The sequence below is a fragment of the Chelonoidis abingdonii genome, chromosome 17 (genome assembly GCF_003597395.2).
Source record: "Chelonoidis abingdonii isolate Lonesome George chromosome 17, CheloAbing_2.0, whole genome shotgun sequence".
Taxonomy (NCBI): Eukaryota; Metazoa; Chordata; order Testudines; family Testudinidae; genus Chelonoidis; species Chelonoidis abingdonii.
Genome location: NC_133785.1, coordinates 16,402,769 through 16,426,264, shown reverse-complemented (window position 1 = coordinate 16,426,264; position 23,496 = coordinate 16,402,769). Strand labels below are relative to the sequence as shown.

Below are 23,496 nucleotides of genomic sequence, written 5' to 3'. Positions count from 1 at the left end.
ATAGAGCTCATGGATAGTCCTCTTTTTTAGCTCTAGTCTAGGAGGTAACCAAGGTATGATTGAGAGGGAATAATCAACAGGTGGAACACTTCTCTGGACACACCTCAGACTGAAACTTTCTCTCTTTTAGAGGTAAGCATCTCATGGAATCTTTCCTACTCTTAGTAATACCTGATGTACCTCCTTAGAATAAATTGACTCTAGTCCCATGAACCATCAAGGAGCCAACCTTTGAGATGGAGTATCTTCAGGTTGGGATGAAGAGTAAGGCTGGCATCCTAGGAAAGAAGATGAGGAATGGGCAGATGGCTGATTGCCTGACAGATGGCTAGGTGAATCAGTTAAGGATACCACATCTGTCTGGGCCATTTTGGGACTATTAATGCAATTCTGGCTTTGTCATGCTTTATCTTGTTCATTACATTCAAAATCAGGGACATGGGGGGAAAACCATATAGGAGACTTCTTTGTTCATGGAACAAGGATGCCAGCTCCCAAAGAGAAAGGACCCAATCCCCTTCCTTGAGAAAAATGTTTGCATTTTTTGTTGGTCACAATGGCAAAGATCTATTTTTGGAACCACTAAATCAGAAAAATTTGATTGAAAAAAAATCAGAGGTTCCAAACCCCATTCATATTCCTGTGAGAAATGCCTGCTGAGGCAGTCTGCTAACCTGTCCTGTTTTGGTAAATTGCTGAAATAAAGATGCAATTGGCTATACATCAGTTCCAGAGCTTAACTGCTTCATCACAAAGGGAAGGGGGACCTGGCCCCTTTTTGTTGGCTGATATAGAACATGCAAACTATGTTGTTCATGAGGATTTTTATGGACTTGCTCTTGATTAATGGTAGGAAGTGGATACAGGCATTTCTGACTGCCCTCAGCTCAAAGAGCCTAATATGTAGTTGTCTCTCTTAGGGACCCTCAGCACCCAGGGCAAAGGGTCTTTCCAAGTGTGCTCCCAGCCCCTCAGAGATGCATCTGTCATTATGGTGATACAGGGAGGAAGCTGAACAAACCAAATCTCTGGTCAGACGTTATCTGGGTTCCTCCAGCAACTGAAAGTCTTGAACCTGATGAGGGACCAACACTAACTTGTTTAGGCTGTCTTTGTTCAGAAAAAAAACCCAACAGTTCTGAATCAACCCTGGAAACACTGACGGCAGAGCCTGGAACATGGCATTACAAAGGCAGCCTGCCATGTATCTGAGTAATTGAAGACAATGTCTTATTGATGTCTGTGGCCTGATATGAATCTTTGAGATGAGATTTACCAATGTTGAGAATCTGTTGGGGTGTGGGGGGGGAGATAATCCCTGGCTGATACAGCATCTAAGGAGGCTCCTATGTACTTTTTTTTTTTTTTTTTTTTTTTTTTTTTTTAAATACCAGGCTCAAATGGGGATTTCTTGATGTTGAGCTGCCACTCTAGATTGCAGAACAGAGATCTCATCATCTTTGTGGCACTGGAAACCTAGTTGTAAGATCGGCCATTGAGTAGTCATCAAGGTATAGAAAAATGATTATCCCCAGATGTCAGAGGTCAGCTGTGCCTCCACCGCCAGCACATTTGAGTACACACTTGGGACAGATGAAAGACCAAGTGGAAGCACTTGATACTTCAAGTGGTCCACTGAAAATGATGGAATTATAGCTCTGAGACACACTATCCTGAACTTTTGTGACTTGATAAAATTGTTCGTCATCGATTAAAAATTGATCTCGAGTCTTCATTCTTCTTTGGGTACAGAAAATAGCTGAAGTACAACCCCTTTCCTCTGTGCTAAATAGCTCCTTGTACAGCACCCACTGGCAGAAGTGAATCATCTTTTTTGTTTTAAGAGATGCTTGTGAGAGGAGTCCCTAAAGAGGGATGGGGAAGGGGGCTGAATATAGAGAAGGGAGGTAAAATGGATAGCGAACCCTGATATAACCTCCAGCATGCACTAGTCTGATTGTTTCTCCCACATTCTTTCCGCATGGGAGAGAGCCTCCAAAGTATTGAAGGTGAGTAAACTGTATATGCAGCTTGATATTGTTGGATATTTCCAGGCCTTCGAGCAGACTGGCAAAACTAATGCTCAGATGATGATGATAGTTCAGTACTGGGTGCAGAGGAAGCAAGTTGTCTTGTACTCTGGAATCTTGACATTTTGCTGGGTGGTTCATAAGGTCTCTGGAATTCTGAGAATTAAGTGGAGTGGGATCTTTGAGCAGTTTGGCATCTTGGATCTAGCTCCAGCATTGGCTGCATCTAATGAGGTCTGTAGTGACGCTCTAGCTAACAACTGACCTTCGTAATAATAGCCTGAAATGGGTCATTCAGACCAGCTGGCAAGCGCCCAATAAAGGTGGTGAATTTAGCATATTTGAGGGATTGCATTTCACCAGGAGAGTTTCACGGTTCTAAATTGAAGAGTCGTGGATAAATAGGTCTTTCTGATGAATAGATCCAGGCATTTTTGGTCCTTATAATATGGTGCAGCTTCTGCATTATGTTGTCTGCCACATTGGTTTACTGCCTCCACAGCCAGGGAGAGTTCAGTGTTGGATGGGAGAACAAAAATTCAAAGTCTTAACCCAGCACAAATTTCCATTTACACATTGGCAGAACTTTTACACATTTAGGAGGATCCAACAGGGCCTCATTAACAGGTAGGGCAACACAGGTAAAAGGAGTTCTTTGGAAAATCTCCAAGAGCTTATGTTGTGACTCCCTGACCATTTCCAAGGGGATCTGGTGAGAATCCATGATGTGCTTCATTAACGCTTGGAAGTGGCAGGCATCATCAGCCACAGCTGATGCATAACCATTGCATATGGGGAAGACTAAGAAATATTTATCTGGTAACCTCTATCTGCCCTGGCTTCCTGCTCCTCAAAAGGATTCTTGTGCTGAAGGTGGCAGAGGAAGAGCAACTGGAGGAGGGGAGCATCTCTCCCTGTATTCCCACAGGAGAGACTAGGGGAATCGGAAAACTGCTGACATTATGCAGCCCAAGGATACCAGTACAGACATTGGGGAGGTCCAAAATTCATAGGGGGTGGTATCCACTGGTGCTTGAACCAACTTGGGGGAACATAGACCCATCTTTGGTGTAGCTCCCCGCTCTTGTCAAAAGACTCAGGATGGAAATCCTTTTGTCTGAGGTGCCAGTGAACTGTTTATGGAAATATTCAAATCAGAGGGGAATTCCTCCTCTTCAAGAGGTGGACCCCATTGCTCTCTGAAGGTGTTGGAGAGTTAAGCAGCACTTGGAGAAGGTCAGACCTCAGCAACCATGCTTGTTTTGGTACTAATAACGTTCAGTGCCAACTAACAAGGGAGACTCTAGTTCCTTCAAAACTAGACACCTTGAGAATCTGAACTCATGGAGTAATAGGTGGATTTGAAGAGCAGGGCTCTGTTATGTGGTCAGTACTGAGGCTATCTGCTGCTCTGGCAGGTCTACTCTGGTCTAAGTAGATGGTACTAATGACTGTGTCTTCCCGCTACCAAGGTTATCTTAGTGACCAATTTAAATGTAGACAGTACTGAAGGAGTTGTGGGTACCATTCTCACAGAGGTGGGAGGCTTCAATGATGCAGTGACTGGCTTGTGCAGCACTGAAGGTCTCAATTCTGAGGCATGCTTGTGGTCATTTTTCTCTGCTGAGCCTAGAGCCCTGGACACAGGATTGTATCAAGAGTATCTGGAGCCTCAGCCATAACCAGAATGGGATGAGAGGTCACTGCCATGGTCTTGCTCCACAGGGACCAAGATTTTTTTTTAGATTTACTCCTTCTGTGCGGAATAACTCCTTTTGCTAGGGGTCTTCTCCATGGATTTACCTTGGGTAGATCAAGGTGAACATGCCAAAGTTGATGGAGCACTGTGTTCTCTCGGCAATCAAAGTCCAGGGGGATCTCTTGGTCTCGATCTGAGGCGGATAGAAGGAATGCTTCATCGTTAAGAGACTCAGTTTTAGCTCCCAATTTTTCCTTACTCTGCCTTTCAATGGGGAGCAGAGGGAACACATTTGTGAGATATGGGACTCTCCCAAGCACCAGATACAATGGGAATGCCTGTCACTGACTGGGATGGCCTCCCAGCAAGAGATGTTCTGCCTGAAGCCAGGAGAGCCTTGCAGAAACAGGGTCATTGGTATTCAGAGCGGAATGTCCCCTTCCACAAAGGGGAAAGGGATTGAGAGAAAGTCCCCCCCTAAACTTCTAAATAACAATAAATAAAATAACTAAAGAAAAAAAATCAAATCATAACGAAGGGTAACTAGGCTAAATAGACTTAGAAAATAAGGCTCATTAATGCTCCATCTCAGCCAAGGTGACTGACAAGGAAATGAGGGCAGATCGCCCACACAGCCCTACATGTCCTTGGAGAGGGAAACAAAGAGGCCCAGGGTGTATGCACAGGGCGAACGGGAACCATTATATATTTAGATTAAATTTTGAACCTCAAATCACCATGTACAAATTGGGGGTGCGAGGCTTCCCCACAGAGTTGAAAAAACCCACAGCCAGCAAAACACAACAATTTATTTATCTAAATATCATTTTTAAACCAATTTGACTCTTACATTTGGGGACTTGGCTCATCATTTTTCAGTGCTTAGAGATGGCATTGCAGTCTCAACAATGGGGAGAGAATTTTTAAAATGAAAATATGGCTGTAAAACCATAAAAACTGGTGTGTGCATTACCTGAAACTACTCTGAAAAATTTCTAGATTTGACATAGTTCCTTTCAACTTTTTTGTTCTAAAATACATACATTTGTAATCTGGAAGATCACAATTAAAAAAAAACAAAAAATAAACGAACAACCAACCAACCCCCACCCCCGCAAATAAAAGCCCCAAACAAAAAAACAAACATTTCAGCTTAGCTTTAAGCTACTCTTGTCCAAAATAGTGTATTACTTTCTGAAAAAAATTCTAACCCTCAATTTTCTCATGGTTTGGCTAGCATGAAGATTAAAAGTAACCATAGTGCACAAAAATGTTTTCTACAGGATACATGACAATTTCAGTAACTGAACAACATGACATTTCAGATTTAAAACAATTATTTCACTTTAAAAAATGTGAATGCACTTTCTTATATAAAAAATTGTTATTGCTTTCTAGAGATTCAAAACAACACTACTTCTGAAGAGCTTTCTTAAACAATTATTAAAATATCACCAAGGTATTCCAAAGTTCTGAAACTCTAGACACTAAGACAGAACCCTACATCATTTTAAAAAAATAATTTACAACCAACCCAGTGACTTGGCAGTAGGTCAGAGAAATATACAGAAGATGTTAGCACTAAGCAATAAGATACAATATGCATCATAGTTAGGATCTGGAATTCAGGATGGAGTTAAGAGAGATAACTGGTACTTAGGGGACTTTAGCATACAAGTAAAGTTCATCACACTTTCACTTTCCGTAGGTATTACTCTAAGTTTTCCCCCATGTGTGTTTCATACATTCTGAGACAGCTATAAATCACATATAAGAAGCCTCTGAATATATACAAATGTAATAAAGAATCAGTATATATTATTTTAAAGTTTGCCTCAAAATGCATATGGCACTTATAAAGGCTGCAGACATTGGTCAATCAAACTCTCTACACAAGTGTTTTCTGCTGGACAATTCACAGTATCACCAATCTCCATGGAGGTCATGCAATACAGTAAGCACATTAACGGCAACAAGAAATGTATTAGTGGAGAGAGAACGTCAACAAATATAAAAGGATGAAATGGTGGAACTTCAGAACCCTGTCTGGAATAGCACTGGGGGCAAGGTTAAGCATGGTAAAGGGAGAATTCATGCTTGAAAGACGATGGAGAGCTTTATTGACAAAAAATAAGTCTGCATGCTAAAAGTTATGACAAATACTTAACATGCAAGCAAAACGAAACTCCCAAGATTAAGCCCTATAGAAGAATTCATTCCATTAGGAAAAAAATAAATACAGTATTAGCAGTAACAATCTTTTTGACTCTATAGAAGGTGAACGAACATTTTTAAAAAGCATTGGATCTGAACCAATACGTGCCAGTTTATTAAATAAGATTAGTGACCAGAAGCAATGATGCTTTCAAACTATCAATATTTAGTGTGGCAGATAAAAGAACATCTTCAGCATTCACCAGACTAGGTTATTTCAGAAGTCCTTTACTGCAAACATATTTTTCCATTTTAGCACCATTTATAGTATATATTTTCATATATGTGACAAAAAATTAAATTATGATTATTTATTGCAAATTTTAAGTCTTTTCCAACACTTTATAATAAACTACTCTAGGCCCAGTTCTAGCCTCATACACGAGCACCACTCTGTATGTGGTCAAAGCCTGGGGTTGATTACTATATATGGTGCGACAATGAACACTTTTTGACAGCAGGAAAAAGCAAGCCCAGTCTTAAATATATAGGTAATTAAATCCCCAAAAAGTAAAGCTTTAAAAAGTGTATTTAACTTAAAAGGACACAGGTCTTAAAAAATCATTTTAAATTCAATTGTGGAAAAAGGAGGTTACTGTATCTGTTGTATTAACATCTTAGATAAAAACTGCATTTTAAAAATCTTATTTAGTTTTACCATTTATGGTGTTTATATGCTTATATATTTCACTCAAGGTAGACTTTGATACATTCACTTGCTTCTAGTAAGACCTATTTACTTACCTCGTCTGACTCACTAGCTGAAAGGTACGACGTCTGGGTAGTAAGCAAGTACAAAAATGTTTACACTGATTTTTTAAAAGTAATGAAACTATTTCTGCTAACATAGTTTCAGGATCCTGACATCTTAGACAGACAGATTTCCTGTTAATTCAATGGGAGTCCATCTGAAGAAAGGTTGAGCTATTACTTCCTGATTTGGCTCATTAGGTTTTGAAAAGCCTTATTACAAAACCTAGATTTGGAGTCTAACCAAAAAGATTGTCTTTTTAACAGGTGACAATTTACATTTTTTTTTGTTTTAAAAAAGTAATAGGAAATATTAAAAACAAAATCTTAGAGAATAAACATAATTTGTTCAAATTTAAACAGAAACTATAAGAAAAAAGTTAGTCTTTATTTAAGATACACTACCTTTTTCTGCGCTCCCATTAATTTTAGGTATGAAGTCATCAACTTGTATGCCTACGATTAAGAAAGGGTATTATTTCTAGATTCAAGCCAAGTATTTTATGTAGAGCACTGTGAAATGTAATTGGCTTTCCATACTGCCTCCTTATCCTAAGTATTAAAGCAACAATCAAATCAAATAATCTATGTTAGGACACGATACAATTTAACAATACTTTCTTGCACGACAGATCCTGTCACGTATTGATCAAATGTGTCAAAAATCATCATCATCCAAAAATTACTGTCCATTAAGTAATTTTTTTTTAAAGAACAATTTCCTACACAAACATATTTGAGTTCACAAGCTAGCAATAAACAAAAGAAAAACTTAATGAACATTTTAAACAGCAGTGCCCTCTTCCGGTATTTTGTTACATCAATATTACTTTCACTTTTAACACGTCAAATGCAATTAATGATCTGCAATTAAGAGGAAACAACAGCCAATGCATAATTTGAATGCTTTTTTCTTATTTTCAGCAATGCTTAGATCATAAGGATTGCTATAATATAAATTAATAGGATAAAGAATTTAAAGATGAAATCCGGCTTTAAGCAAAGAACATTAATATCTCACCTACCTAAGCTGTTGTGTTCTTTAAGAGTTTTCTCTTGAAGGTGTTCTAACCGTACTGTAAACAGAATTCCAAGAAAAAGATATTTCACAGAATAAAAGAAAAAAGATATAATCAAAGCATTTTTTGACTAGCTGACTGACCTTGTAAAGCAGTTAGCCGTTCATTGGTGAAATCATTATCCGCTTGCAAAGCTTCTATTTTTGCCTGAAGCTCTTGTTCTCGCTCTTCCATTTCATTTATTTTATGTTGCAATTCCTTTTTCTCTGCCTGCCCCTTCTGTTGGATTTCCTCTTGTCTTCCTTCTGCCACCTGCTCAAATGTCAGAAAAAATTAGTTATAAGACAATGATGCACTTAATTTTCATGTGAGTGAACATTCAGACGGAACTCCCTTTTCAGCCACTCTGATAAAGTAAGTTTAATACCCATCTGTAAATATTTTCTACAAAGCCATTTCCAGAAGTAAGTTCATGGAAACCTTATTTATTTCATATGGATATATTTTCTCCTGTATTTGCATTTCTTTAATGTAATTCCACAACAATTTATTCCATCATTTGTCCCAGAAGCCTCTGTCCATCTAGACATACCTTGTTTTACAATCTAATTTCAATAATTTTATAGTAAAAGAGAACAAACATATCAGTTTTATTTGGACAGCACAGATGTCCAAAGAACTTTTTAGGACAGCTTAACTGCTTCAGTTTCTCATTTCATCAATCAAAATGCTTAGGTTCATGAAACAGGTCTGTATTGTCATTTACCAGCTTGAAAGAGAGCTATGTCACTTCCTCTCTGGTGGTAAAAAAAAAAGAGTTACCATGAGAATGTTATTACACTTCTACTTCGATATAACACAACCTGATATAACATAAATTTGGATACGACACGGTAAAGCAGTGCTCCGAGGGGGTGGGGCTGTGCATTCCGGTGGATCAAAGCAAGTTTGATATAATGCAGTTTCACCTATAACGCGGTAAGAATATTTTTGGCTCCCGAGGACAGCGTTATATCGAGGTAGAGGTGTACTAGTTTTTATTTTCTCCTTGCACTCTAGCATTGCCAACAATTGCAGAAGGTTAGATAAAGTTCTGTCCCGACCTTTAGTTTGTCAGAGAGGTCTTTAATTTCATTTACAGCTCCATTGTACTTGTTTGCTAATTCTCTTAATTCTTCCTGAGTCCGCTCATTCATTTCTTTCAGGTGAGTACATTCATCTTCAGTGTTACTTAAACTTCGCTATAAAGGAAAAAATTAGTGCATGTGAAAACCAAAAAATAGCAACAGTTTATGGATATTGAAGTTTGATACTGAATGTTTCAATTTATGACAAGAAATATGATCTAAAAATCTCCTTGCTTCTAATTGTTAATAAAGGCCAAATGGATAGATCAAGTTTTGGCAAAAATATTACCTATTTAAAAACACCTTTATTCTTATTTAAATTGAATGTTACAATCACACATTAAGTGGAGAAACAAGTTGTGTGTGCAAGAAAAAATTAGAGTAGGCTCTAACTGCTGTTCGAGATGTGTTGCCGATATCTATTCCACGCTAGATGTGTGCATGCCACGTGCACTGTTGCTGGAAATTTTTCTTTTACTGGTATCTATTTCGCTGGCTCTAGTGCCCTCTGGAGTTGCCCACTTATGCACTAATATAAGGGGTGCTGCTGGCCTCGCACCCTCTCAGTTCTTTCTTGCTGGTAACTCCAAGAGAAGGGTTGGACGGCGGGTCATGGAATGGACATGAGCAACACATCTCAAAGAACAACAGTTATGAAAGGTTAGTAACCATTTTTCCCCCCCAAGTGCTTGCTCATGTTCATTTCATGTTAGGTAACTCACAAGCAGTTCCCCAAGAGGTGGGCTTGGAGCTGATAGACATGCTGACTGCAACACTGCTCTCCTGAAACTGGCATTGTCCTGGGCTTGTTGGATGATGATGCAGTATGAATTGAAGATATGAAGAGACAACTAGGTCATGGCTCTGCATATGTCGTGGATTGGGATCTGTGCAAGGAATGCTGCTGAAGCAGCTTAGGCTCTTGTGGAATGAGCAGTCATAGTAATTACAGGCAGGACATTTGCCTGTTCATAACAAGCCTGAATACAGGTGGTTATCCATACATGATTCTTTAGGCTGACACAGGTAGCCCTCTCATCCTTTCCACTGCTGCCATGAAGAGTTGCATGGATTTGCTGAAGGGCTTTGTATTCTCAATAGAAAAGTGAGGATCTGCCTAACACCCAATGTACAAGTCATCGTTCCTCACAGCTTTTGAGAAGTTTTTGGGAAGACGACAAGTAGAAAAATGATCTGGTTGTGGTGGAATTGTGACACCACCTTTGGCAAGAAGGCTGCATGAGGATGCAATTGGACCTTGTCCTTGAAGAACACCAGTGAGAGTGGAGCTGCCACTGAGAGGTCCAGAAGCTTGCCGAACCAATGCTGGCATGGCCACACCAGTGCTATCAGGATAACTCTTGCCTTTTCCCATTTGATTTTTAGGAGAACCTTGTGAACAAAGGCAATCATTGTAAAGGGGTATGGTAGGTGGCTGTCAATGAGAGCAGGAAGGTATCGGAAAGGGAGCCCGTACTGTGCCCAGGCAACGAACAGAACAGATGGCATTTTCTGTTTTGCCTGGTGAACAGGTTCACTTTCAGAGGCCCCCACCTTTGGAAGATGACACTGACAACTTCTGGGCAAGAGACCACTCGTGGTGAGAGGAGCAGGACCTGCTGAGGTGATCCTCCAAAACGTACTGGACTTCCAGGAGGTGAGATGCCTCAAGAGTAATGGAGTGTCTAACACAGAAGTACCATAGACCAAGGCCTCCTAACACAGGGCAGAGGCTTGGGCCCCTCCTTGATACTTGATATAGAACATGGCTGCTGTATTGTCTGTCAGAACTTGAACCTCCTTGCCTGACAGCTGGGGAACACTTGATATGCCAGGTGCACTGCCCTGAGCTCCCTGACACTTATGAGCAGGGAGAGTTCTTCCCAGGACCGGAGACCCTGAGTACTGAGGTTGTTGAGGTGGGCTCCTCACCCTATGTCTGACGCATCCAAGACTAAAAGACACTGAAGGCTGTGGAGCCAGAAAGAGCACCCTCTTCATTACTGACCTTGACTCCTTTCACCAGCCCAGGGAGTTGAGGACCAGGGGAGGGACTGTAAGTACTGAGTTCAAGTGGTGTCTGTTAGGGGAGTATACGAACTCTAGCTACATCTGAAGAGGCCTGAGGTGCAGCCTTGCATATTGAACCACCATGTAAGCAACCATGTGACCCAGTAGCTTGAGGCACACTTGAGCTGTTGTGATTGGATGGACCAAGACCTTGGATATCAGGTTTGCCATGGTCTGGAAGCAGGCCTCTGGCAGGAAGGCCCTGGATTGGGCTGAGTCGAGCACTGCCTCAATAAATTCTCTGAACTGGGAAAGAGTTGAGTTCTGCTCGTTTATCAGCACACTCAGCACTCTGAAGGTGGTTTGGACTGTGCACTGATGCTGTCTTGCACTTGAGCCTGTGACCAACCTTTGATCAGCCAGTCATCAAGGTACAGGTAGGCTTGAATGCCTCTCTGCCTGAGGAAGGCTGCTATAACTGCCATACTCTTCATAAAAACCCTTGGAGCTACGATAGGCCAAAGGGAAGGGCAGTGAATTGGCAGTGGTGACGACAGACTACAAACTTGAGAAATCTTCTGTGGCCCCAGAGTATAGAAATGTGAAGGCATGAGTCCTCCAGGTAGTGGGTGGCATAACAGTCTCCTGGGTCCAGGGAGGGAATGTTGGAAGGCAAGGAGGCCATGCAGAGAAAACGGTTACCTACCTCTTGTAACTGTTGTTCTTCAAGATGTGTTGTTCACGACCATTACACATTAGGGGTGCGCGCGTCGCGTGCAGGGACATTGGAAACCTTTTCCCTTAGCGGCTCCTGTCAAGCCGGTAGGGAAGCCCCCACCAGAGTGGCGCCTCCACTCTGGTGCATATATACCACTGCCAACCCGACCCCCCTTCAGTTCCTTCTTGCAAGTGACTTCAACAGAGGGGAAGGAGGGTGGGAAGTGTAATGGACGTGAACAACACATCTCGAAGAACAACAGTTATGAGAGATAGGTAACCGTTTTTTCTTCTTCGAGTGATTGTTCACGTCCGTTACACATTAGGTGACTCATAAGCTTACCATATGAGGAGGGTAGGAGTCATGGAACAAATGATTGGAGAACAGCCCTGCGCCGCGTCATCTCTGGCCTGCTGATTGATTGCATAGTGGGCTATGAATGTGTGCACCGACAATCAGGTGGCTGCTTTACAGATCTCCCGGATTGGGACCTGCGCTAGGAAAGCTGTTGAGGACGCTTGGGCCCTAGTCCAGTGAGCCGTGATTGGCAGGGCTGGCACCATGGCAAGCTCGCAGCATGTGTGGATACGGTCCGCAATCCACGATGATACACACTGTGCTGAGACCGGAAGCCCTTTCATTCTCTCACCGATAGCAACAAACAACTGTGTTGACTTGTGGAAAGGTCTAGTTTGCTCTAAACAGAGCACCAGGGCCCTTCGGACATCTAGACTGTGCAGTCTACGGTTACTGGGATCCGTGTGTGGTTTAGGAAAGAACACCGGCAAACAAACGTCCTGCCCCATATGAAATTGTGAGACTACCTTAGAGAGGAATTTAGGGTGTGGCCTGAGCTGCACTTTGTCCTTATAAAAAACTGTATACTGAGGCTCTGAGGTGAGGGCCCTCAACTCGGACACCCTCCTCGCAGACATAATGGCCACCAAGAATGCCACCTTCCAGGAGAAGAGAAGACGACAGCAAGAGGCCAGGGTCCCATTGAGCAGTGGGCCTACCCTGTCCTTGGTCTTCCTCTTGTTTCTAATGTATTGATAAAAAGTCTTCTTGTTTCCCTTTATTCCTGTAGCTAGTTTGAGCTCATTTCGTGCCTTTGCCTTTCTAATCTTGCCCCTGCATTCCTGTGTTGTTTGCCTATATTCATCCTCTATAATTTGTCCTAGTTTCCATTTTTTATATGACTCTCTTATTTTTTAGATCATGAAAGATCTCGTGGTTAAGCCAAGCTGGTCTTTTGCCACATTTTCTCTTTCCTACCCAGCGGAATAGTTTGTTTTTGGGCCCTTAATAGTGTCCCTTTGAAATACTGCCAACTCTCCTCAGTTGTTTTTCCCCTCAGTCTTGATTCCCATGGGACCTTACCTATCAGCTCTCTGATCTTACCAAAATCCGCCTTCCTGAAATCCATTGTCTCTGTTTTGCTGTACTCCCTTATACCCTTCCTTAGAATTGTGAACTCTTATGATTCCATGATCACTTTCAACCAAACTGCCTTCCACTTTCAAATTCTCAGTGAGTTCCTCCCTATTTGTTCAAATCAAATCTAGAACAGCTTCCCCTCAGTAGCTTTTTCATCCTTCTGAAATAAACCTTCTGACTTGGGCATGTTGACTAGAAGACCCAGCCTGCGGAATACGTCCAGGGCCACCATCACATGGGAATGGACCTCCTCTCGGACCGACCCACGAGAAGCCAACTGTTGGGGTACACGTACACTCATATTCTCCTCTTTTACCGAAAGGCTGCCACTGCTGACGTGCATTTTGTGAACATGTGGGGGGCTGCCGCCAGGCCGAAAGGGACGACCGTAAACTGTAGCAGTGCTGGTTTATGATGAACCGCAGGAACCGCCGGTGAGCGGGATGAATAGCAACATGAAAGTATGCATCTTTTATGTCGAGGGCAGCATACCAATCCCCCAGATCTAGGGATGGAATGATAATACCAAGGGAGAGCATGAGGAAGCGGACCTTGACTAAGAACTTGTTGAGTCCGCGCAGGTCTAAAATGGGCCGAAGGCCCTCCTTTGCTTTGGGAATGAGAAAATAACGGGAATAAAACCCTTTTCCCCTTATTTCTCAAGGGACTTCCTCCACCACACCCGCCTTGAGGAGCAATTGTACCTCCTGTATGAGTAGGTGCTCGTGAGAGGGGTCCCCAAAGAGGGACAGGGAAGCAGGGTGGGGTGGGGGGAAGGAGGAGAACTGAAGCGTGTATCTCACTTGTACTGTGAGTAAGACCCAACGGTCCAATGTTATGTGGGACTAGCGATTCAAGAAACATCGGGAAGGATCCGGGAGTTGGTTCGGTACGCTGTCCTTGAGCACACCTTCAAAACCCTTGCTTGTTGCCGGGTTGGGCTTTGCCCTGGCTCTGGCCTAGACTAGGCATGTTGTTCCACCTACAGCTGTTGTCTCTGCCTCTCCTACGGTAAGGCTCCTGTCTAGGATGAGGCTGGTACTGCCATTACTGCGGCGGCTGGGGCTTGAAAGGCTTCTTCTGAGTCGCCGGGGTGTGCATCCCCAATGACTTGAGGGTTGCCCAGGAGTCATTGAGACTATGCAGCCTGGCATACGTTTGGTCCGAAGAGAGACCCAACCCTTCAAAGGGGAGGTCCTGAAGGGTATTCTGGACCTCCGGTGGGAGACCCAAAGCCCGGAACCATGCTGAGCGCCTAATCACCACACCTGAGGCGACTGGTTTGGCTGCTGCATCTACCAAGTCCAGAGAGGCCTGCAAAGAGGTCTTGGTTACTGCTTTTCTGTCTTCCACGAGGGCTGTAAACTCAGATGAGAGCCCTGGGGTAAGGAGTCTTTAAATTGGAAACTGCCGCTCAGGAATTAAAATTGTGCCTGTTCAGGATTGCCTGCTGATTGGCAATCCTCAGTTGGAGGCCCTCAGAGGAACAGACCATTCTCCTGAATAGGTCCAGGTGTTTAGCCTCCTTTGCCTTGGGGGCCGGGGCTTGGTGACCACGATGTTCCCGCTCATTGACAGCTGAGACAACCAGCAAACAGGCGGCTGGATGAAAAAGGTACTTTGGAAGGGGCAAAGTACTTCCTCTCCACGCCCTTTGCCAGACCGTCTTGCAACCGGACCGGATTGTCTTTATGAGCAGGAGCGCAATTCTAGAGGAGCCTTTGGGGCTTAAGATGTCCACCACAAGATACTCCTGCTCTACCACTTCCTCTGCCTGTAGGCTCAAATTTTGGGCAACCCTGCGGAGCAGCTCCTGGTGTGCTCTGTGGTCAACTGGGGGAGGCCCCAACACCGCCATGCCTGCCAGTTTTGTCCGGGGATGACAAGGAGATAAGGGCCTGCTGTAACTCCTCCGCCAATCCTTCTTGCCCTTCCTTGTATGCTGGGGGCTCATTCGGGTCCTAATTGATTGACCCTGGGACAGCACCAGGCTCAGTGCCACTTCCGTTCTCTGGTGCTCTGGAGAAGCATCTGGTGGCCTGGATACCGTGGCCTCCTTGGGTGTGGAGTGGTGCCCACATGGGCACCAGGACTGATGCACTGAGTAGCCAGACCTCGAGGCTCTGGAGGAGTGCCCTTGCTGCTGGTGATAGGCCCATGGTGTCCAAAAGGGCCACTGCCCTGGCAGGCCCCACTGGGAATGCCATGCAGTCTGGGGCTCTCTGCTAGCCGGTGCTCTACAGGCATAGCTGGAGCGGCCTGAGTCCATCCTGAAGGCCAAGGAGGTGCCGTGGAATGGTGCCGTCGGCAGGCTGGGGAACGGCTCCTCACCAGTCGGGACCGAGATTGGTACTGATGCTCCCGGGACCAGGATTGTTGTCTTCTGTCCGGTCCCAGGGACTTCGGCCTAGCGTCTCTTTGACGCTGGCTAGGTGACGGCGCCGGAGAGCGGTATGCTGACAGGGCTGGTGCTGCATGCTGGCTCAGATCTAGTGCCCTCGAGTCCCGTTGCGTTAGGGTCAATTGGGAGTCCACGGAAGATGAGCTTGACTGAGACCAGTGCCAGGAGTGGTGCCAGGGCAGTTACCTCGATCGGTGCACTACTGCTAGCTTGCCTCTGGATGGCACCCTTGGTGCTGGTGCCGGAGGCTTCTCTTTACCAGGGCGGGGACTCGCCGCCAACAACTCGATGAGGTCCTTTGCCACCTCAAAAGTGTGGAGGGCTGTTCTAAGAGCTCTGCCAGTCCTTTTTCTGCACTCAAAGCGCTTAGCCTGGGACTCGATGGGCCCTGCGGCACTGGAACCACTGGTGCCAAAGTGTATCCTGGGGTCACACTGCTTTTTCGAGTGCTCGGTCCCTTTGGAGGCTCCTCCTCCTTATGCAGGGAGCGCCCTCTGCCTCTAGGTTGGCCCTTCAACTGTGCCGGCGAGGTTGAACGGTGCCTGGGTCTGTCCTGCTGCCTCGGTGTCGTACGCTTGTGGTGACCTGCCAGTGTCGGATCATGAACTGATGCCGGTGCACTCCGCACTGAGGACGCTGGCGCCAAAGCCGGATGGTCCAAGGACAAAGGTTGCAGCGCAGCCTCCATGAGTAGCTGCTTGAGGTGAAAGTCTCTTTCTTTCTTGGTTCTTGGCTTGAAAGCTTTACAGATCTTGCAGCTCTCAGTCTGGTGTGATTCCCCCAGGCAACGGAGACACGAGTCGTGGGGATTATTGTTTGGCATGGGCTTGCGGCATGTGGCACAAGCCTTAAACCCTTGGGCCAGCAGCATGCCCCGCAGCCCAGGGCTGGTGCTGGAAACAACTTCCAAACGCCTAAAATAAAGGAAGCTTAACTATCTACTATTCAGAATTGTTAACTACTGAGAACTATTAACGACTGGTAACTGCTAACTACAGATAACTATGCTAAGAGATCACTGGCAAGCAAGAGATAAGGAGCTGTTCAAACTCTGCCACGGACCAGGGGTATATATGGACCAGTGTGGAGGCGCCACTCTGGTGGGGGCTCCCCTGCTGGCTTGACGGGAGCGGCTAAGGGAAAAAGTTTCCAACATCTGTACATGCAACGTGTGCACACCTAATGTGTAATGGATGTGAACAATCACTCGAAGAACCACCTCAGTTTCTTGAGATACCTGTTGAGGTGATGAAGGTCCAGGATGGACCAAACCCCCCACTTTTGCCTTTGAGATTAGGAAATATTGGGAGTAAAATCCCTTCCCTCTCAAGTCTTGAGGAACTTCCTCCACAGACCTCATATGTAGGAGGGACTGCGCCTCCTGGACAAGGAGCTGCTCATGAGAAGGGTCCCAGAAGAGGGCTGGGAAGGAGGAGTGGAGAAAAACTGAAGGTTATATCTGTCTGTCACTGTACTCAGGACCCATTTGTCTGATGTTATGGATGCCCAAGCCAGGCTGAAGAGCAACAGATGGTCCAAAAATAAAATGGCAGTGGATTTGAAATGGCGACTGGTACAGCACCCACAAGTGCACCTTCAAAAGGCCTGCTTGGGCCTGCTGGAGTATCTCTGAGGCCCTGACTGGGAGGCTGAGGTGGACAGGAACGGTTGGCACTGTCTATAACCTCTGCCTTTTCTTTTGTAGGGCTCCTGTTTTGAGGGTTCCAAAAACTGAGGAAGCTGTTGGGGCCTCAAGTGTTTTCTGAAGGCAGACGGCACATACAGGCGTAAGGATCATAGGGTGGCCCTGAGTCCTTCAGTCCGTGAAGTCTCATGTGTGTCTGCTCTGAGAAAAGGGAATAGCCTTCAAATGGGAGATCCTGGATTGATTGTTGGACCTTGTGAAGACTGGAACCAGGAACAGCGCCTCATGGTGACTGCGGAGGTTATTGTCTAGGCTGCCAAGTCAGTAGGGTCCAGAGCCCCCTGGAGAAAGGTCCTGGCCACGATCCTATCCTGTTCTAGGAGGGTGGCAAACTCCGGACTCAACGTTTGAGGCAGGGAGTCTTTGAACTTATTCAGGGAGTCCCACAGATTAAAATAGTATCTCCCCAGCAAAGTTTGCTGATTGGCAATACGCAGTTGGAGCTACCTGTGGAATAAACCTTATTTCCCTCCGATAAGGTCCAGTTTCTTAGTGTCTTTTTGTTTCAGGGGAAGCACTAAATTGGCCCTGCCTGTCCCTTTCACTAGCGGCAGACACCACCAGGGACCCTGGGGAGTGCGAGAGTATAAGTAATTAAATCTGCATGCTGGCAAATAGTATTTTTTCTCTGCCCTCTTTGAAGTGAGGTCAGAGAAGAAGGAGTATGCCAAAGGCTTTGACTGGTCCCATCACCACCGTCATTGACGGGCAAGGCCACTTTGGATAGCCAAACCCAGGTTTGAAGAGCTTCAGAAAGTCCTGAGGGGCCCTGAAATTATACTGAGGAAGTAGGCTGCTGGGACCGGCAACAGCCTCATCTGGGCAGGCTGAAGAGGAAGTTTGCACCAGAGGAGGGGCTCCTTCCTCTTCCTCAATGGTATCAATTAGAGGCTTCTCCTGGACTTCAATATGGGGTCGATATCGAAGTCTAGATCTGAGTGGGAAGGAGTGGTGGCCTGTCTCTCGGAAGCCACTGAGTAGGAGCAGTGGGAGGTAGGCCCTGCTACCAGGGGAAACCTCCAGGGATTCCAGTACAGCCACTGCATCAGCCAGCGACCCGCTGGCCAGGTGTCCACCAGGGGACTGGCAGTGAAGCTTGCTAGGGCATAGGCTGGGTACCAATGATGGGCTTTTGGCAGTACATATGATTCCCTTTGGATTCCAAAGAGGATTCCTCTCTTGGGAACCACAGTGGTGCAATACCTGCTTCCACTTCCATATGGGGCTGGGATTCTACAGTGTGCCAGGGAGCGGGATGCTGGCATCAGGTGGGGCTTGCCCCTAGATGGTGCTGGGACACCTCGTGCCAGGAAGGCACCTGATGCACCCTGTTCCCTCCCACTTCTGGATGCTGGAGTTGGCAGATGCCCTGTTGGGCTGGAGGGACTGGGAGAGAGAAAAGGTCCCAAACTGCCTGAAAACACTCTGGGGTCGATAGCATCATGAGTCCATTGGTACCACCGTAGCTCCCTGGTGTCAGTGAAGGGTCCCATACTGGACTCAATGCCCTTAGTGAAATCGACGGTGCTGACGTGGATCCAGGTGTAGAAGAGTGGCCCGGTACAGGTCTCACTCCCTCTCCCTGCTTGTCTCTCTTCTGCACTGGCGAGCACCCTTTCTCAGTATGCTGCTTTTTGTTGTTCTTCCTCGGCACTGGGGATGGAGAATGGTGCCGGGAAGAGCTTGGTTCTGGGGGAGTGCTTCGCACCAATTCTAAAATACTCAGCACTGAACTGGAGCAGCTGAGCAATGAGACAGGTCTGAGGGCAGCTTCCATGAGGATAGCCTTTAGCCTGATGTCCCAATCCTTCTTAGCGTGGGCCTGAAGTCCCTACAGATTTTGCACTTGTCTTTGATGTGCCTTTCCCAAGCTCTTTAAGCAACTCAAGTGTGGGTTACTCACAGGCACAAGGCTTGTAGCCCGGGGACTGGGCATGCCAGGCCCTTGGGGCAAAAAGTCCTTTGATGATAGGAACTATATACACTAACTATATATGCTGTCACAATTTGCAGACACTATATACATTAAACTATTAACAATATGAATGAAGAAAGAGTCTGAAATCAGCAGGAAGAAATCTTGCCATAGCAAGAAAGCGTCATTCCAGCAACTGTCACGGGTGGTAAGAAGGAACAGAGAGTGCACAGCTGGCTGGGCCCCTTATACCAGCCCATACATGCATGACTCCAGAGGGCACTAGAGCTGGCCCAACAGATACCACAAAGTGAAAAAACTCTGGCAACAGTGCACACAGCAATAACCCGAGTTGTTGGATTATTTTACCAAATAACCTGAAGCAGCATCTGAGTTTAGATTCCCCTAGTAACTACATCATCAAGAAAGGGGTGAAATGCACATTTAATAACAAAAGCATTCAACTACAAACTCCATCTGCAAATACCAAAAGACTTTTAGAGCAGAGCAAATCGGGGGGGGGGGGGGGGAAGGTTTATTATAGTGCTGTAACATTTCATAATACCTTCCATACATAAAAAGGACAGGTCCTACCGAAAGAGTTAACAAAATCTAGAGGCCCAATTTTAACATTTATGCATGAGAGTAACTTTATACACATGAATAATTTGATTGAAGCCATGAGATTACTCATAGTAACACAAATTATTCATTGTAGTAAGCTGACACAGAAAATGAAGATAAAGAAAAGAGTAGGAAAAACAGGAATTAAAGAGTAAAACAGTGGGTTTAATTATACTGTGAATAGAGTTTAAATTCTTTTACTTTTTAAAATGATAATTAAGTTGGAAAAGAGGAAAGGAATAGACAGATCACTGGTGAAAAGGAAGGAAAAAGCAATTGTTGAGAAAGGATTTGAAGGAAGGGAATAAAAAAAACAGTAGATGGTGGCCAATTTTTCATTAAAAAAAATAAATTCTTAAATGGTATTTTGCATGACCAGTTAAGCTTTCATTATAAAAGCCTTAAACTATTGTCAAACTGTATTTTTTAAATATATGAAGTATGTCATACAGGAAACAAGAATTATACTGCACTCTAATTTCTGCATGGAGAACACTTTCACTGAGTTTTTTAAAAAAAAATGAAAACTAAGGACTTTAGTTACTGATCTACCACTGTTTTCATTACTGTGCATTAACTTCTTCCTTGTTGCTTAAAATACTGTATAACAGGCAAAATGCACATCTCCAGTACTTGCCAGTATACTGTTCCTAGAATACTAACAAAATAAACATATGGTGGTGTAGTGCAAGTGCTAGAATAGAGTAAAGGACTAGCTGTTCAGCATATTCAAATAGTGCTACAACATTGATTATAAAATAAACAAAATCTAAATACCTCCACTTCAGAGAGTTTTCTGACCACCTCAATTTTCTCCTGAAGGACCCGCCTCAGGGACTCTTTGGCTGTTGTCTCATAGTTGTGTTTGTCTTCCTGTAATGCTACAAGTTCCTTTCGTATACTATCTTCTGTTTGATTCTGTAAGTAGAACTTTAAGACAGCGGAGCTATATCTCAAAACAACACTCTATTGTAGGTTAACATTTTGTTTAACACGCAGCAGCGCTCTATATTAAACTACCATTCAAGATCTACTTTGCAAAGAAGAATAGAGTAACAATTTTGACAAATGTAACAAAATCTTGAGGGCAAAATGTTCAGTGGCTGTTCGTCCACCTGGGTATAAACTGGTATGAGACAGGCATTTGCTAGAATGTTCAGGGCAGCAGACTCTAGAACGAGATTTGATTACTAAAATAACAAAAATTAAAACAAAATCTACTCATTTCTATCAGTGCACTACCACCTATTTCCTGTGTATTCCTCAAAACCCAAGGCAGCCAGCCAGCCAAAATCCCACTACAGTGAAGCTTCAGGGAGCCCATTTGAAAGTTTGTGCTCCAACTGCACTGAAAGTTTGCTTTATAACAACTTTCTAATTTTGAAAAATTTCAGGAGGACACTGCCATTCAACATTCCTAAATACTACATAATTAATCTGAAGTGAACTACGTACTTTTGAACAGGCTTGTAATTGGTTTCCCATGACTTCTAACCTTGATAGTAGTCTGTCTTCATCTATTAAAGCCTGTTGGAAAATACAATAAATTTAAATTAATGGAATAAAACAAAAATGTTTATACTGTTCTTGCATTTCATAAGAAATTTCTAGACATTAAATATCTGAAAAGGGTAAATATCACTTCCTTTAGAGACATTCACTTCAGAAGCAATTAGCAGTACTGGTTCGTTCTAAGATAAATGTACGTGTGCACTTAGTCTATTAGGAGTAATGTCTCCTTCTCACTTAAGGGAGAGAACCAACCTTCAACTTTTACTTTTTCATTTATTATAATAAATTGAAAGTTACAGTTTATAGCCCACTTAATATTAAGTTCTTAGGCCTGTACATTAAGAGAAATCTTCCAGATACCTGCCAACTAGTATCTGAAGCCTCCTGTGTGACAGCAAGCAGTCGCTGAAGGGTGGCCAACTTCTGTTCCAACATTTGTTCCCGATGTAAGGCCTCCTACAATGAAAATATAAATGCAAGCAGGTCAGTTCAAATTAACTATTGGGAAAAACAGAAGCAATGCAATGTATAACCAAATACTATTAAACTGAAAAAAGGGGGTGAAAAGATTGGCAGATTTTAACTCATATGTTCCATCATTTTAAGTTATAGCAATGCACTAGTAAATTTAAATTCATTTTTGGTTATACATATTCCTGTAAATGTTTAAGTGAAAAGATGTTACTCTACAAGCTTAGATTCTTAAAGCCATCCTTTTCATACCAGTTCCAGATACACTACAGGACACGTAGATGCAGTGCAAGAACACTTTGACAAAATCTCAATAGCAACTTATTGCTGGGTTCTATATTTGTAAAGGCTGGGGATGAAGCCCTATTAAAAATGATTTTGTGAGATTATGCTGGAAATAAAGGACTAAAACTTCATTTTACCTTTCAAAAGTTAGATTTTACAGAAAGTTACGACTATATTCTAAAGTACATGCTTTAGGAAAAAGTTACGTTATATTAATCAATAACAGGGATCAGCTTCTACTCCATCCTGTACATATTAGAAGAGTAATGACATAATGACACTTTGCTTCTTACAACTACAGATGAATAGAGAGAGAAACTCAATTTTTATACTGTGTAGAAGCTAGCTTCATGGCAAACAAAATAACTCAGTGGTGACATCAGGAGAAGACTGCTTATGTTCACATCATGCATTTGCTGTAAATTTGTTCGGAGAAGTGGACTACAAAAAAGAACAGTTTTTCAAGACTTTCGGTGTACCTTATGGGCTAATTTTTATTAAATGGTTTTAAGATATAAATACTCTTAAATGTAATTAGATACAATGCAAAACATTCTGATATATTCACTGCTCCACATCAAAAATTAAGCCAGCAAATACTGATTTTTAAAAGGCAATACTTTTATTACTTCTACTTGCGAGCTACTATTAAAACACGGTTACTCACCTTTGTAACTGTTGTTCTTCAATATGTGTTGCTCATATCCATTCCAGTAGGTGTACGCGCCGCGCGTGCACGTTCGTCGGAAGACTTTTACCCTAGCAACTCCAGCGGGCCGGCAGGTCGCCCCCTAGAGTGGCGCCGCCATAAAAAGATAGAGCAAGAGACTACTTGACACCAGCAGGAGTTATCTAGGGGAGGAGACAGCTCAATAACGTCACAAAACGTACATACATATTCGGAACAAAAGTCCTCTGACTCTAACAGAAGTTTAAAAAAAGTAACGCGGAGCAAACAGCTCAGACGGAACAGAACTAACCTTAGACGTGCGTCTAGGGTCGGAGACTTCGCCTTTAATATAGAGCGGGACCGAAACTGTTGCGGGTAAATCCACCCAACTCTTTGTCGCCGTACTGTAGGCGAGTTAATGGAGCCAGTCTCCCCGGCAGAGGATCTCCTCGTGGGTGACGTCCTGTATACGGGCGTGTTACGACCTGAACACGTCCCCTCGGCCATGTAACGGCGCACTCACGATGACCCAGGCATCATCGGACAGCGTTCCTTGCGCCGAAGTACCCTGTCCAGGAAATCTGCAGGGCCGCGACCTGGTCCTATCCGTGCACACCTTTGTTCCCTTACGCCCTGGCCAGCTAGTCAGTCAGGATGACGCAGCCTTTGCTCTGCGTGTTGCGCATGTGACCTCTATTCGACCCACCGCTCTAGGTAAGGGCTTGGGAGTCACCTACTGGAATGGATAGAGCAATCACCAAAGAAGAAAACACGGTTACTCACCTTTGTATGTTGTTCTTCGAGATGTGTTGCTCATATCATTCAACACCCACCCTCCTTCCCACTGGTCGGAGTAGCCGGAAAGAAGGAACTGAGGAGCGGGGGGGCGGCAGGGGTATATTCACCGCC

General features: G+C 44.1%; 1 protein-coding gene across 22 annotated transcripts in view; it reads right to left on the bottom strand.

Moving 5' to 3' along the window:
• SLMAP (sarcolemma associated protein) overlaps positions 1–23,496 on the bottom strand; it is a 196,588-nt gene that overhangs the window by 45,786 nt on the left and 127,306 nt on the right. For 15 of the 22 annotated variants that reach the window (XM_032801362.2, XM_075073310.1, XM_075073309.1 and 12 more), the window contains 7 exons: positions 21,522–21,617; positions 21,105–21,176; positions 20,427–20,567; positions 8,816–8,953; positions 7,856–8,024; positions 7,719–7,769; positions 7,099–7,149 (listed from right to left, as the gene is read on the bottom strand). In XM_032801362.2, coding sequence (XP_032657253.1) covers positions 7,099–7,149; positions 7,719–7,769; positions 7,856–8,024; positions 8,816–8,953; positions 20,427–20,567; positions 21,105–21,176; positions 21,522–21,617 — 718 coding nt within the window. The remainder of the gene's footprint in view (positions 1–7,098; positions 7,150–7,718; positions 7,770–7,855; positions 8,025–8,815; positions 8,954–20,426; positions 20,568–21,104; positions 21,177–21,521; positions 21,618–23,496) is intronic. The other 7 variants (XM_075073313.1, XM_075073311.1, XM_032801368.2 and 4 more) reach the window with 1 other exon arrangement.